The 16,502-nt window shown below is 46.6% G+C and overlaps 1 protein-coding gene across 1 annotated transcript in view; it reads right to left on the reverse strand.

Annotated features, from left to right (window-relative positions):
* Nucleotides 1-5,713: 5,713 nt before the first annotated feature.
* FBXO10 (F-box protein 10) overlaps nt 5,714-16,502 on the reverse strand; it is a 48,800-nt gene continuing 38,011 nt past the window's right edge. Inside the window, exons 8-11 of the mRNA XM_081945076.1 lie at nt 13,367-13,642; nt 12,140-12,450; nt 9,080-9,261; nt 5,714-7,449 (exon numbers count right to left, since the gene is read on the reverse strand). Coding sequence (XP_081801202.1) covers nt 7,272-7,449; nt 9,080-9,261; nt 12,140-12,450; nt 13,367-13,642 — 947 coding nt within the window. The 3' untranslated portion in view covers nt 5,714-7,271. The remainder of the gene's footprint in view (nt 7,450-9,079; nt 9,262-12,139; nt 12,451-13,366; nt 13,643-16,502) is intronic.

Consider the following 16,502-nt stretch of genomic DNA (forward strand, 5'->3'; position numbering starts at 1 on the left):
GGATCTACCCACCCCTCAGGCAGACCCCCCATCACCCCTTCCCTCGGTATATAGCGAGGATTCTGTTCTCGGCGAAGAGGGAGAGGTGGCTGACATAGAATTCTCAGATGACGAGGGCTAGCTCAGGACAAGCCCACCTCATCCGGGTTGTTTCGCCCAGCATTATTCAAGTCCCTCTTGTATAAGGCAAAGGCCATTACCAATATGGGGGGTGCTACCACTCAGGCAAGTACTGTGGTAGGCCTTGATTCTACGGAGTGACTGTTTGTGGAGCAGGTGCAGGAACAGGAGGTCATCCCCTTCCCAAAGCTGTTCCTTGACGTTGTCCAAAAACAATGGACACAGCCAACTGCTGTCCCTCCTCCTAGCAATGGGAACAGGAAGCTGTATGCTTCCAAACCAGAGCTGGACAGCATACTCTAGTTTCCCATGGTAGATCCACCAGTGGCGGCCTTGGCTTCCCCAGCCTTAATTCCGTCTGAAATTTCCACGTGCCAATACATCCAGCACATCAGAGGTTCCTGCAATTCCACTTTGCAAGGCGTCACCTTCAATATCGAGCTCTCCCATTCGGCCTTTCATCGGCCCCACAAATTTTCACGAAGCTCCTGGCGGTCATAGCCGCTTCTTTCCATTCAATACCCGTGAGAGTCAATTGCTATCTGGACGACATCTTGGTCCTATCATCATCCTGGGACCAGGCAGTTCAAGACCTGCAGTGCACAATCGACACCTTGCAGCGGCATGGCTTCGTCCTGAATCTTCCGAAGAGTCACCTGACAGCTGACCATGACCCTCCTACACCTCGGGACCGTCATCAACTTGGTGAGGTGCGAGGTGTCTCTATCTCAGAAGAGGCGACAAAGTCTGCGCACTCTGGTGAGTCATGTGATGGCACAGAGATCCTTGCCACTGGCGGTTCTTTCCCAGCTGCTCGGGAAAATGATATCTTGTATAGACATTGTTCCCTGGGCACGCTTCCATGCCCGACCGCTCCAATAGGTTTTGCTCCCATTCCAGAGGGCCCATACCAGCCACTCGCAAATCAAGGTGCAGCTCCCATCCAAGGTTCTACGATCCCTCAGATGGTGGACATCATCCAAGTTACTCAAGGGTTGCCTTTTCTTTTCTTTTTGTACTAAAAGAGATAAACAGCAGCTGTGGTGGGATATTGACCTGATTTACAGGATCAACTCAGCATACGCTAGAACACACAATGTTCCAAGAGAAGTCCATGTTAAATTTCTTAGAAAGACCACAAGAGATGAGGTTCTAGGAGCTCAAAGGGTGGGACCACTAAAATATAAAGACAAAGAAATAATCACTCTTAAACAGATTCCAAAGAAAGTAAGAGATTAGAGGAAGAAATATTCCTCTTTAGCAAATAAATTATATAATAAAGGAGTCTGGTTCAGGTGGTTATTGCCAGAAGGTATGCTGATTTTCTGGGAGGGCAGCAGAATTAGAATTAATACAGTTGTGGAGGCGGAGGCTTTCACTAAAAAACATAATGCTCTCCTAGACGAAACAGGGGATAGTACACAAGAAATGAAGGAGGGAGGGGCTGAGGCTCTGCCAGCAGACACGGGGGGGGGGGAGGATGCAACATCTAGAAGACTCAGGTCACAAAAGTGATTTGAAACATTATTGCAATTGTTGTTATAATGTAACTTTTTGGAAGTGATACAAAAAAAATGATTGAATATACTGATGATTTAGTGTAAAATCCAAAACTGCTAATGTTTATTCAAATGTTGATGTAGTTTCTATTTTTCTTTGTAAAAGTTGTGAGATTTGGGAGGACTACTTTCCCCCGCATGATGTAGCTGTCAAAATTTTTTTTACCTTTTTAAACCCTTTTTCCTTGAAAAAAATTGTAAAAACCAATCAAAACTTGTTACAAAAAAAAAGGGTTGCCTTTTCAAGGAGCCAGATCGCATCGTGGTGATGACGGATGCGAGCCTGTTCGGGTGGGGAGCCTATGCCTTGGAGCAGGTCGCGCAGGGTCGCTGGATGGACCAGGAATTGCGGAACAGCATCAACTGGCTGGAGCTGCGAGCCATCCGCCTAGCTCTCCGTGAATTTCGAAACTTGGTGATGAACAACCACGTTCTAGTCCTCACTGACAACGTGGCCTCCAAGGGTCATGTCAACCGCCAAGGAGGCACGTGGTCCAAATCCCTAATGATGGAAGCAGAGAGGCTCCACCACTGGGAGGAGAGCCGGGTGCTATTAATCCGAGCGGAGCACATATCGGGCACAGCCAACACGCAAGCGGATTGGCTGAGCAGAACTACTGTGGACCAAGAGGAGTGGCGTCTCCATCCTGCCCTGTTCCAGGAACTGTCTTGCAGATTCGGCCAACCCGAAGTGGACCTCTTTGTACAGCCTCACAACTCTCAGCTGCCGAGGATTTACACCAGGTACCAGACACCGGGGGCGGAGGGCACAGACCCACTTCGCAGCCCATGGCCGGAGGGCCTACTCTATGCCTTCCCGCCTCTTCCGATCATCCCGCTCGTAATCCAGAAAATCCTTGCAGAGCAGGCGGACATTCTTCTGATCACCCCAATGTGGTCGCATCACCCTTGGTACGCCGACCTCGTACATCTGTCCGTCTCATGGTGCTGGAGAATTCCAGACGATCGGATCCACCTCTCCGAGGGGACTCTCATTCACCCAAACCCTCAATTGCCAATTGTTAGCCGTGTGGCACGTGAGCGGGCTAACTTGACTCAACAACACTTCTCTGACAAGGTCATCGACACGACTCAGGCAGCGTGACAACCGTCCACAACACGTATCTATGAAGCCACTTGTCAGGCCTTCTGCAGATGATGTCAGACGACTAGCGCAGATCCGACCAAGACATCCGTACCACAGGTATTGGAGTTTTTACAAATGGGCATGGACAAAGGTCTGGCGCCCAGCACCCTCCGCCGCCAAGTCACAGCCTTATCAACCGTGGTTGGTGGCGGGCGGGGCCATTCCTTGACACAACACCCGAGGGTCCATTCATTCCTGAAGGACGCAACGAACCTCAGGCCGCCGGCAGGGCATTGCTACCCTACCTGGGATTTGTCCCTGGTACTTAAGGCCCTCACATCTACTCCATTCGAGCCCATTCACACGATCAGTCTCCGATGGCTGACCCTTAAGACTGTCTTCTTGGTGGCCATTACATCAGCCAGGAGGGTGTCGGAATTGGCAGCGCTATCAGTCCGCGCGGACCTCTGTATCTTCCACCCGAACAGAGTTGTCCTGCGGTTAGACCCGGCCTTCCTCCCGAAAATTAACTGTTGGTTCCACAGGGCGCAGGAACTCCTTCTCCCTGACTTCTGCCCACATCCTTCACATCCACAGGAACGACGGTGGCATCATCTTGACGTTCGCAGGGTGTTCCGCTGCTATGTGAAACGCACTGTGGCATTCAGAAAATCAAAAGCACTGTTTGTGTCCTTTCAGCTATCATCCATGGGGCAGAAAATGTCTTCACATACCATCGGCCAATGGTTGAAAGCGTGCATTGCCCTTGCCTATGACAGTCAATCCCGTCCGATTCCCAGACGCATCACTCCACATTCCACCAGGACCGCTGCTACCACAGCAGCCTGGGCAACGCAAACCTCGGTGGAAGACATCTGCAGGGCAGCGACTTGGTTATCACCGTGGCCCTTCATCAGACACTATAAAGTGGACATGTATGCCTCAGCTGAGGCCTCCTTCAGGCAGCGTGTCTTGCAGAGAGTTCTCTCACCACCTGGGACCCCTGACCAGCCTAGCTCCTGCCCTTGACTCTCATTGTTTTGGCATGTCCCATGCTTGGATTCCCCAAGCAGCGCACAGGAAAACGACCGCTTACTTACCTGAACCTTACCTTCTTTGTGCGCTGCGAGGGGAATCCAAACCCGCCCTCGGCTTCGGCTGGTCTGGGCAGTGACGTCACACCTCATTTCACCAGTATGGCTATTGCCTTTTTGACTTTTGACTTTTGACACTGGCTCGGTTTACTTACCTCATTGACTATTGCTTTCCGTGACAATTGTTTCACCTCTTGGTTCAGCTGGGCCTTCGTACAAAACTGAACCAACCAGTCAGAGGAGGCGTGGTCAACAATTACGTAACTCAATCTCTAGACTAATGGACAAAGTTAACCCATGCTTGGATTCCCCTGGCAGCGCACATAGAAGGACCGTTCAGGTAAGTCCACGGTCGTTTATGTGCCGTTGCAGCCGAAAACAGCTTGGGAGTCCGTTTTCGCTTGCAGAGTGCTCGGGCCGCCACAGGCGCCCCCAACATGAGTGATTTTGAGCTGGCCACACCCAAGGTCAAACACAATCCTGATGCAGCACTCAATGAAATCGAGTTTGACACCCCTACTCTATATTACTAGGGCACCAATCACACCCTTTTCATTTTGAACACTTCTTTTAATTGCAGTCGTATGGCAGACCCAGATTAGCCTTCAAAGTCCTGAGATTTTAACCTACTACATTATTGCTTGCCACCTAACTGTTAAAACAGGTACAAGCTCTGTGAAGTAAAGAAAAATGACTAGGCTAGTTCACTTTGGTCCCTTTAAAATACCTTCATTACTTAACCTTGAGAATTTCATTAAAAACTCTCCAAGAAATCAACTTGCTGAGTCACCATATCTTGCTTCCTCTAAGATATTACAGTAGGTTGAAAAAAAAGGCAATCAGCCACAATCTAGACCAGGCCTGTCAAACTGGCGTCCTGTGGTCCAGATACGTCAAGCACAGGCCACCCCCACCCCCAGCTCTGCAAAGGCAAAAAAGTCAGGATTGAGTTTGACACTCGTGATCTAGACCAATGAGCTCCAAGAAACATCTTGCCCAGGAATGTTTTTCGAAAATTGTTACATGCAAGTAGTCCTTGACGTATGACCACAGTTGAGCCCAAATTTAGGTTGCTAAGCAAGAAAGTTAAGCGGGGTTTTGCCCTACATTACCACCTTTCTTGTCACAGTTGTTAAGTGAAGCACTGCAGTTAGTAATATGGCTTAGAGAATCTGGCTTCCACATTGACTTTGCTTGCTAGAAGGTCGCAAAAGGGGATCACTTGACCCCGGGATGCGGCAACCGTCATAAATACAAGCCACTTGCCAAGTGCCTGAATTTTGATCACGTGACAATGGGAATGCTGCAATGATTATGTGGAAAATGGTGATAAGTTACTTCTTTCAGTGCTGTTGTCGGTTTAAATAGGTACTAAACAAGTGGTTGTAAGTCGAGGGCCACCTGTATTAAATGCTTACAAAGGCACAGCATACTTTCAGTTTGCCACTCCTGTATAAAACTATGTTCAAGTTGTGAGCAGCCCCTAACGTTACTGGGAGCTGCTTCTAGAAGTCCTTATTCTCATTTTTTAAGACTTTATTTTAAATCCAGCATCACCATATTATGGCAATGTTGGTATTAACATAATTACAGCTCTTCCTGGAAAGATCTACACTAGTGTACACGTTATTATTTGGCTGAAAACTCAAAACACCATTCCGTTTTGAGGGATCTTATTTTCTTCCTACCCCCCCCCCCCACTGTATTTTGATAAGAGTTCTAACTTATCTCTGCTTTATGTAATTTTACATATACTTTGCCATATTCCTGATCTAATACTCTAGTAACAGTCGTTCTCAACCTTCCCAATGCTGCGACTCTTTAATTCAGTTCCTCATGTTGTGGTGACCCCCAACCATAAAATTGGTGTCTCGGTTCCTAAGACCATCAAAAATATGTGCTTTCCGATGGTCTTAGGCGATCCCTGTGAAAAGGTCATTCGACCCCCAAAGGGGTCCCGACCCACAGGTTGAGAACCACTGCTCTAGAACCACGATGGCAAACCACGTGTACCACAGTTGGCATGCGGAGCCCTCTCTGCAGGCATGCGAGCCGTCACCCAGCTCAGCTCCACCACGCATGCACGCACGCCTCCCGACGGCCAGCTGATTTTTGGGTCTCTGTGTGCATGTGGAAGATGTGCGCATGTCCGGGCAGGGGACCAGGGAGGGTCACGTGGGCAAAATGGGGCACCCCCACCCTCCATTTTTCATTTCTGAAGGCGTCAGGGAGGCCTGCTAGGCCCAAAATGGGGTGCGGGTGGGATCGTGCATTGCATGGGGGTGAGAGGGGAGTGCAGGGGGTTTGTGCACTTGCACAGGGCACATTGCTGTTGTGCATGCGCAGTTTCAGCACGCAAGGAGAAAAAGGTTAGCCACCACTGCTCTAGAACCTTAAACAATGTTCATATATCTACTAGTAACTCTGCTCTGCTATTTTCAATGGGATTTACTCCTCAATAAATTATATATGTTCCCTCTGTGTGTATTGGATGACAACTCCAATCATTGCAAAAACATGCTGCTTTGGATGATACGTTCAGCACATCTAGAAGGCACCAGAGGGGAGTTAACAATCATACACAACAGCCAAAACTGGGCTCTTTTCAGTATAGAAGAAAGCAACTCTTGTTCCTGGAATAAAAGGAAATTAATTTCAAGCTATGCCAAGCAGGCCAACAAATAGGTCAAGGCACCCAGGATTTCACTGACATTAAACTAAGTGGCGTTTTGGCAAATCGCTAAGAGTGTAAGCTTAAGTGAATCCCCACCCACTCCTCACCTACGCATTATATAAAATAGCAAGTGATGTTGTATTTGTAAGAATGGATACAATTCCTTCTGATAATATTGCTTGCACTTCACTCCTACTTTGAGCCACATTGAAAAGCGTGAACTGAAACAGAAGAAAGGAAGGTAAAAAATTATCTGGGAATTTAATACCTGACACAGAAAGCAGCCTCCCTCTTCCCCTTCTTTGCAACTATTCCTTTTGAAAATCCGTATGAGGCAAAAATGCAAGTTAGATGACTCTCAAATGCCTTTGTGACATCACAGTTATTAGATCAATCCCCTCCCTTAGTTAGACGTAATTCTGAATAATCAGGTCGACAAAGGAATGGAATAAGCAGGCATAAGAAGCAAGCATATCCTTTGATGCTGCAAAAATACCATTTTCTAAGGAATGAGCTTGGTCCTGATGCAAGGATGCAGATGTGAAAGCTGAGGCAAGCTCTCAAAACACTCAATAGGGCATAGTCAGCTGGACAGGTTTGTAGCTGGCTCCAGTGTCATTCCCATTCATTCTTACCTGCTCACAATGCTAGCCAGTCAGCTGAAAAACATCTGAATGTGAATTTGTTCAATATTGCAGTGAACATAATCAGGAAGATGGAGGCAAATCTGCAAACCATCACAGAATAGTGCAGAAGATACTACCATTGTTATGACAACCCCCATCTACTCTAGCAGCTATCCTGGCTGTCACGTTTGATCCTTTCTGGCTGCTTCCAGATGTTGACACCCCTCGAGACGATTCTTCTATGTGAGGCCTGGCTGGAGGGTTCTCTAAGGTCCAAGCAACATCAGACCTGAAGAACAGAAATACCACAGTCATTGGTCCTTCCCTCATACGGTACAGGAAATATACTTGGTCTGCATTTAAGGAAACCTATGTCAGGAAAGAATTCGTTTTGTAGCTCGAATTTTCTAAGCTTAGTAAGTTTGAGACATGTGAGAGTACAATTTTCATTACCAGCCAGTGTCAGTTGAAGTTACTAGGCAAGATAACAATGCACACCCAACTGAATAAATATTGCTTTGGCAAGAATGGCGCTTTGCAAAGTCTGAACTTGCCTTTCTAAAGGATGCAAGAACCGTTCTTAATCAGTGTTTAGTGCCAACGATAAAATTAATTTTTTTTTGACACTTGCTATGCAACAGGCGGCGGAATGCTGCTATGTTTGCCAAATATCTTAGGATACAGTGCTTACAGTTCTAACTATTTGTAACTGCTGTCTTAGAGTTTCTGTTTTGAAAAGCAAAAAAAATAATTGGAAACCTGTAAGTTTCTTTATCTTTGATCTAGCTATACACAGATGGTTTTAACAAAATGCTGACTACCACCGTAGTTCAGGAAAGGGAAGGCATTTACCCATTGAAATAACATCAGCATCAACTGGGCCTTAGAATTCCAGCCATTGTACCATCTCTGCAATCACCTGATTATCATTTGCACTTTTCCCTGATAGCTTCTCATAAGCAAAGTCAATGGGAAAGCCAACAGGTAAGGTCACAAGTCTTTCTGGTAAGTCCCACAGTCTCCCTGTGCTCTTGTGCCACCACTCCATTCATTCACCAGTCTTCTTGGGTGCTGCTGCTGCTGCTGCATAACACCCCCTCCCAAGGTTCCCCTTAGCTTCCTCCATTCTGCAGACTCCACCCTCCAGAGCTCTTGTACAAAATATTTCTTGGAATTCACTCATCTAGCCTGGGTGATTGCCTTTTTAAGTCTCCAAGATCCAGGGTTAATAAACCAGGATCAAGTCAAGAAGCTTTTCATGGATTCTGAAGTTCAGCTTGCAGATAGGAGGTGATGTTCTTGAGAGCTGCTGGGGCGATAGCACAAATCTCTTTGCACAGAAGTCAAAAGATACATGGTGAAGAGAAGTTGAATTCTGCTCGGTGTGTTATTGTTGATGCTGATGTTATTTCAATGGATAAATGCCTTCCCTTTCCCGAACTACGGTGGTAGTCAGCATTTTGTTAAAACCATCTGTGTATAGCTAGATCAAAGATAAAGAAACTTACAGGTTTCCAATTATTTTTTTTTGCTTTTCAAAACAGAAACTCTAAGACAGCAGTTACAAATAGTTAGAACTGTAAGCACTGTATCCTAAGATATTTGGCAAACATAGCAGCATTCCGCCGCCTGTTGCATAGCAATGGTACAATGGCTGGAATTCTAAGGCCCAGATGTAAGTATTACTCATTTAATGTCACTGCAACTTCAAATGGTTGCTGAGCGAGTGGTTGGTAAACAAGAATCACCAGTGTACTACCTAGTATCCTTTGAGATTTGGGGTGGGTTGCAAATACTATTCAATAAAGAAACAAATTACAAGTTCCTGTTCTATTGTCATGACAATTTAATCCATTCATCCCCAGTCTAGAACTACCACTGACAGAGATTTTCATTTACTGAAATACCGCCAAACTTACTTTTTTCGGAAAGCAAGGATCTTATTATTCTGAATGACACAATCTTCCATGCTGGACACTTGCTGTAAAATAGTCTTTTTGCTCTTCCCTTGAAAAATCAAGTTATCTTGTATTAAGGCCTTGGTTTGATCAAGCATCTCAATCCCGTAACCTCGGAAGGAGTGGATTCTGTTCTTGGTTACCTGGAGTGCGTAACAGGACAGAAGCATGTCATTCCTTCTCACAGTGAATATGAAGGGCCAGTTGGCTATCAAATTTAATTCAAATAAGAAACAGTTCTCTCACAAATGGATTTTTGAAGGGAATAAAAATAAGTTCTGTAATTCCTTTGGAAAAACGTGTTTTCACAGGAACTGGCAATCAGCTATTTCTCAATCTGTAGGCAGAACTCCAGAACATGGGACCATTTTAAAAAAACCTGATTAGGTTGTCCAGGCAGAGTAAGAGCTCAAGACTCTGATCCTCTCCTGCCATTTAAAGAATTTTCTATATTCTTAAAATACTTCAATACACAGAAACATGTACGGCATATTGAAAAAGTTTGAGCATCACTACGGTTGCAAAACGTTAATCGAGTGCTTTTCCTTTTCCTGCCCAAAAGCAGACCTGAGCACTTTATGGCCTGTGGGCCACTTCCAGCCCATTACAACCTATGAGCTACATCTGACCCTTTGGCTGTCCCTATATGGACTGCAACGGTGCCCCTATTGGTTCGGTTCTCTGCAACAGTCCCAGTTTCCCATGGGGCTCGTTGAGAAAATTAATTGCCACCTGGAGGGCTTTTATCTATTGTTCAAGAGGACAAATGTACTCAGCGCATATCCCATAGCTCTATCATTGCCCTGCTTGACTTTTAACGTTACCAGCTGGCATGTTGAGAAGCCAAACATCAGTATCTAGCACAGCAGTGGGTTTCTGCCAGCATTACTGCCGGTTCATTCTATGCGCAATTGCCTGTAAATAGGTCTGTGCATGCGCAGAACATAAAAAATGTCAGGAAAACATGTTGCAGCAACCAGGGAACCTGTTCGGGGGCATGGCGAGCCTGCCATCCCTACAGGTCGGCGACCCAATCGCAATTTCCACTACCGGTTCGCCTGAACCGGTAGCAACCCACCTCTGATCTAGCATCAGCTTTATTTCCCATGCTCCTTCTGTCCTCACAACAATGTTTTTGTCCATGTCACATTCTTAGGAGAAAAAATAAAGGGTAAGTGGCTACAGTTTGTTCCACCAGAAGTCCCTGCCAGACAAATACTAGATGGGATTTTGTAGGAAGTCACGGGGAGGTGAATAAATGTGGCAACAAGGAACATCCTTACCTATTTGCCTTCTGGAAAATACATATATTGTGACTGGCCATGCCTGCTCTAGCAACTATTTTGTCAGTGAGCAAATTCTCCCCTGTGACAAAGGTTCCTCTAAATTGGGATCCTCTATCTAAATGATATACTTAAATAAGGCCCTGTGAATCAATTAGGACTTTACATATCCAGATACAAGTTGGATAGGTGAAATGGAGAACAGAACAGGAAAAAAAATGCTTTCTGACCCACTGGGAGTTTTGAGGGATGGAGGAAGAGGAAGGTATCTTCTGCACATGTGCATTCTTGCCTGCCTCCATTCATAGTACTGTATAAATTTATATGTTCAGATTTGAGGCCCACAACTCTCTAATAGCTCAGAATTCCTGAAACATAATCTGTCATATTGGATACTACATGCATGCCAACAGTTCCTGGTTGTTTGAATCCCCAATCAAGTATGCTTTCTAGAGGGCAATGTTTGATGGTTCCACTTAATTCTGGATACAGAGAGAGAGAGAGAGAGAGAGTAGTATGATGCCCAGCAAGTCATCTAGATAAACATTACCAGGCCCTTCCACATATATATATATTTACTGAGGAAGAATGGGCCATTCTTTGATTTTTAATTATAGGGGAAGACAATTGTTCTTTATTTTAGGATTAATGCTAATTTTTGCATTACCTTCCACTAAATGAGGGGAAGCTATGTCAGCAAGATTAAATTGATGCAGTTGAGGGGAGTTCTAGGAGATAGAAGAAAAGACTATGAAACTATATGTCTATGGAGATTCTCAGTCATCCAGATCATGGTTGCCCAAAAGGTGCTTTTTCAAAAGACAACTGAATTTTCTTTCCTTTTTTATTCTTGAAGATGTTTTGCTTTTCATCCAAGAACTGAACTGAAGAAGCTTCTTGGATGAAAAGTGGAACATCTTCAAGGAAAAAAGCAAAGAAAGTCCAGTTGCCTTTTGAAAAGCACCTTTGGTGCTATGAAACTACGTTGCAGCCTTGGAATTGGGAGAGCTGCAAAATCAGATTTCCAATGCATTTGGTGGTAGGATTCGCCCAACTCAGGAAACACTGAATCCAACCCTTTTTGACTCCTTTGTACCTATCATTTCTTGGTGCCAGCATAGAATTAATGTTCTATAATAATTTCTCCCTAAAGCATTTCTCCTCCAAGGAATGGTCCAAAATGTTTACTTGTTGGCATCTTCTCTTGGGAAAATAATGGATCCTGCCCAAAATCCAAGTAGCGGAGACATCAAATGGGTCTCAGGCTTCTCACCGATGTTATCCAGTGGAGGATGAGTATTACCAGATTCAGAGACATGATTTCAACTGCCAATCTGGCTGGGAAATTCATGGAGGGACTTTGAATCAGCCACCCACCTTAATCTTGCCAACTTCACAATGAGAGCATCCCTTTTTGGAGAAAGGAGGCAATACTACTAATTATACTATAATACAATACAATACAATAGTAGAGTTGGAAGGGACCTTGGAGGTCTTCTAGTCCAACCCCCTGCCTAGGCAGGAAACCCTATAACGTTTCAGACAGATGGCTATCCAACATCTTCTTAAAGACTTCCAGTGTTGGGGCATTCACAACTTCTGGAGGCAAGCTGTTCCACTGATTAATTATTCTCACTGTCAGGAAGTTTCTCCTTAGTTCTAAGTTGCTTCTCTCCTTGATTAGTTTCCACCCATTGCTTCTTGTTCTAATAAGCTTGTTCTTTGTTTAAGCACCCACCTTCATGTCGGCTGCCTGCAAGAGTCGGAGGCCACATCCCTGATTTCCTAGAACGTCATTCTCCGTGATGACCCCGTCGCCCTTGGAGCTAACGCCATGGCTGCTGTTGTCATAGATCCCATTGCCACGGAGTTCCACCCGGCACTCGGCTTCCACCAGGACTCCCCCAAGGCTATTGCAAGAAATGCTGTTATTTGCAATTCGGGTGAGTTGCGAGCTTTGAAACACGGCAACCCCGTAGTCATGGTTGGCGTGGATGGCATTTCCAATGATATTCAGAGCTTCGCTGCTTTTGACATACAAGCCAGCAGCTATGGGGAAAAAAAAGGAAGAGAATACAGAGGGGAATCAATTATCTTAACAAAAACAAAATGAGGAGAGAAAGCCAAAGCAGACCAACATGCAGTCTCAATAAATTCCCTAGTTGATATCTATATTTAAAAGAGATGGTTGGCCTTTCTTAAATGGAACAAATGCAAACATATTTTTTGCCAGATGGCACAAAAAATAGCCATAACCGTGCATTGCAGGTTGTGAGATCTCTGAGGAACAAGGAATTTCAGGCAGCTATTGAGTGTAATTTGGAGGCAGTAATAGGACAGCAAGGTACAGGCACAACAATCAACAACAACAAAAAAGCAAAGAGTATGTTGTGTAGTCATTGTCATCATCATCATCCCTACTATAAGATCAACATCACAGTTTACCGCTTAACTCTCTGCTTCTATTACAATTCACACAGTTCAGCAATGAAAACTGTACAGCCCCAGTTGAGGCTCACTGAAAAGTCAAGAAATGCAATCTTTTCTTTGGCATGCCTTATCAATTCTTGGCCTGCGCGCACGCGCACACACACACACACACACACACACAATTTCAGATGGCAACCCAAATGCCTATATAAAGTCAGTCAATGAAACTTAAAATGAGCTCCTCCCCAACTTTATATAAAATTGAAAATAAAATGATAATTACAAATTATTTACTATTCAACTTAGACTAAAACTGGATCAAAAGGAGTAAACAAACCCCCCAGTGTGCACTAGAAATTAGCATGTGGTTTATCCACACAAGTATCGTGCAGCAGGCTAAGATGTTTTGCAAAGGATTATGACAGCTCTCTACATGATTGTGTTTTTGCAGGGACTTTGCACAAATTATTAAGTGGTGGCCCCTTTAAGGTTCCCTTCATATTAAGCTGGTGTATCCAATTTTGCTAGGACTCACCTCCATTATGGTTAATGTTGTTTGACTCCACAAGAGCCACATTGATGGGCCGCCGGGAAGTCAAGCGTTCATCCTCACTCTCCAGGTCATTCTCCCAGTTGGCTGCTTCTCCTTCTTCATTGAAGTTCTCATTGCCTCCTTGGTTGACAAGATAATCGTTAGCATCGTCTTTGCGGCAAAACACTGCGATGCCATAGATGCTGTTGTGCCCTATTTGGTTGTTGGTAACATGGGGAAGGCTGGATGACATTATCCAGACACCACAGCCCTTATTACCTACAAGAGAAGCATGGAGAGTTGTCAGGTTTCCTTTCAAATTATGTCAGAGATTTGGCACTAGAACCGAGAAGCAACTTTGGTTCAAGTCAGTTTAGTTAGTTTACTTTATTGCATTGAAACCTCATACAACGAAATTAACTGCCATCTTCAGTGTACATCATACATCAGAAAACTATAAAAACAAAACAAAAAGACACATCCTTCACATTCTATAAAACACAGCTCAAGTCTCCTGCGCTTCCTAGCAACGGAAATCTGGAGGCTCAGGAATGGAAGACATCCATTTCTAAAGCCGGATTCAGCTATCAAAAACCAGAGGTCTTTGTCCCATTTTGAGCCATCAGTAATGGTGAGCAGTGGACGAGTGATCTGGGAATGGGGGATTTAGTCATCACGCCCCTGTCATGGTCTGATCACTCATCTCTCTGGCTGAACTTCCCTGGCGCTACCTCCCACCGCGAGGAGGCAGAACCAGACTGTCTAAGCTGGTACCGCCGCAGGCACCTGATGGAACCGGATAGATTCCAGACAGAGCTTGGGCCAATACCTATAGCCCTGACACGCTCCCGGTCGGAGGACCTAGCGGCCGCCTGGAATAGGGCGGCGGCTGGGGCCTTGGACCGGGTTGCGCCTTTGCGTCGTCTCCTGCGGCAGCGATCCACCCAGGCTCCTTGGTTTACCGAGGAGCTGAGGGTGATGAAACGCCACAGGAGACGTCTAGAGAGCAGGTGGAGGTCCTCACGCTCCGAATCTGATCGAGCACAGGTAAGAGCCTACTTGCGGACTTACCTTGTGGCATTAAGGGCGGCCAAACGTAGACATTGTGCCGCCCTTATTGCGTCCGCCGATAACCGCCCTGCCGCCCTGTTTCGGGTGACCCGCTCCCTCCTATCACAGAGGACGCGGGGGGCACCCCTGCAGGGTAGAGCAGAGGAGTTTGGGGAATATCTGCAGGACAAAGTCGCTCAGATCCGGAGCGGATGGGCCCCCTTCAGTGGACCGGACGAGCCGTCAACAGCGAGTCTTGTGAGACCACTCTGGGAGGAGTTTGACTCTGTTGCCCCCGAGGATTTGGACAGGTTACGTGGACGGCTGCGACCCACCACATGTTCAATGGACCCGTGTCCCTCCTGGCTGGTACTGGCATCCTGGGAGACGACACGAGGCTGGCTTCTGGGCTTGGTGAACGCTTCGTTGGGTGAGGGATCCTTGCCAACCGCCTTGAAAGAGGCGGTGGTGAGGCCCCTGCTCAAGAAGCCTTCACTGGACCCAACGGAACTAGCTAATTACCGTCCAGTCTCCAACCTTCCCTTTTTGGCGAAGGTTGTTGAGAATGTGGTGGCGCAGCAATTTCCGCGACACCTCGACGAATCCGAATATCTAGACTCACGCCAGTCCGGTTTCCGACCCGGGCACAGCACGGAGACAGCCTTGGTCGCGTTGGTTGATGATCTCTGGAGGGCCAGAGATAGAGGTTGTTCCTCTATCCTGGTCCTATTAGACCTCTCAGCGGCTTTTGATACCATCGACCATGGTATCCTATTGCGCCGGCTGGGGGGGATGGGAGTCGGAGGCACCGTTCTACAGTGGTTCGGCTCCTACCTCTCTGACCGGACGCAATGTGTGTTGACAGGGGGCCAGAGGTCGACCCTGAGGCCACTCTCTTGTGGGGTGCCGCAGGGGTCGGTCCTCTCGCCCCTCCTGTTCAACGCATATGTGAAGCCGCTGGGGGAGATCATCCGTGGTTTTGGGGTTGAATACCATCTGTACGCTGATGATACGCAGCTGTACATCTCAACCCCAAACCACCCCAACGAGGCTGTCGAAGTGATGTCCCGGTGTTTGGAAGCCGTCGGGGTCTGGATGGGGGACAACAGACTCAAACTCAACCCCTCCAAGACTGAGTGGCTGTGGCTACCGGCACCCCGGTTCAGCCAGCTAACTCCATCGCTGGCCATAGGGGGTGAACAACTCCCCCCTGTGGAGCGGGTGCACAATTTGGGCGTCCTCCTAGATGCCCGGCTGTCTATGGATGACCATGTGGCAGCCGTGGCAAGGGGGGCGTTCCACCAGGTTCGCCTGGTGCGTCAATTGCGCCCCCTACTGGACCGGGATGCCCTATGCACGGTCACTCATGCGCTGGTGACGTCTCGCCTGGACTACTGCAATGCCCTCTACATGGGGCTTCCCTTGGGACACATCCGAAGACTACAGCTAGTCCAGAACGCAGCCGCGCGGGTGATTATGGGGAGCTCAAGATACTCCCACGTGACACCTCTCCTGCACGAGCTGCACTGGCTACCTGTGGTTTTTCGGGTGCGTTTCAAGGTATTGATTACCATCTTTAAAGCGCTCCATGGCACAGGACCCAGTTACCTGTGGGATCGTATCCTCCCGCACACATCCCTACGACCAATCCGCTCTCACAGGGAGGGACTACTACTGGTGCCATCCACTAGGCAGTGCCAGCGGGCGACGCCTAGGGGTAGGACCTTCTGTGATGGGCCCAACCCTCTGGAATGACCTCCCCCCCCGACATTAGAACTACCACTGACTTTCGTTCCTTCCGTCAAAAATTAAAGACTCACCTGTTTCGATTAGCTGGCCTGGCACATTCTTAGTTTTTACCTCCCGGTGGATATATTTTAATGGGTAATTTTGGGTAATATTTTAACTCCTGGGTTATTAGAGTTTTTAATGTTCTATATTTATTATTCTATATACAGTCTTGCAACCTCCTCCACCTATGTATTTAATTATTTAACTGTTTTATGTATGTATTTTATAACGCATTTTAGTGACTGTACACCGCCCCGGGTCCCTTTCGGGAGAGGGGGCGGTCTATAAATACGAATAA

This window comes from Natrix helvetica (assembly GCF_964273705.1).
Source record: "Natrix helvetica genome assembly, chromosome: 2".
Classification (NCBI taxonomy): domain Eukaryota; kingdom Metazoa; phylum Chordata; class Lepidosauria; order Squamata; family Natricidae; genus Natrix; species Natrix helvetica.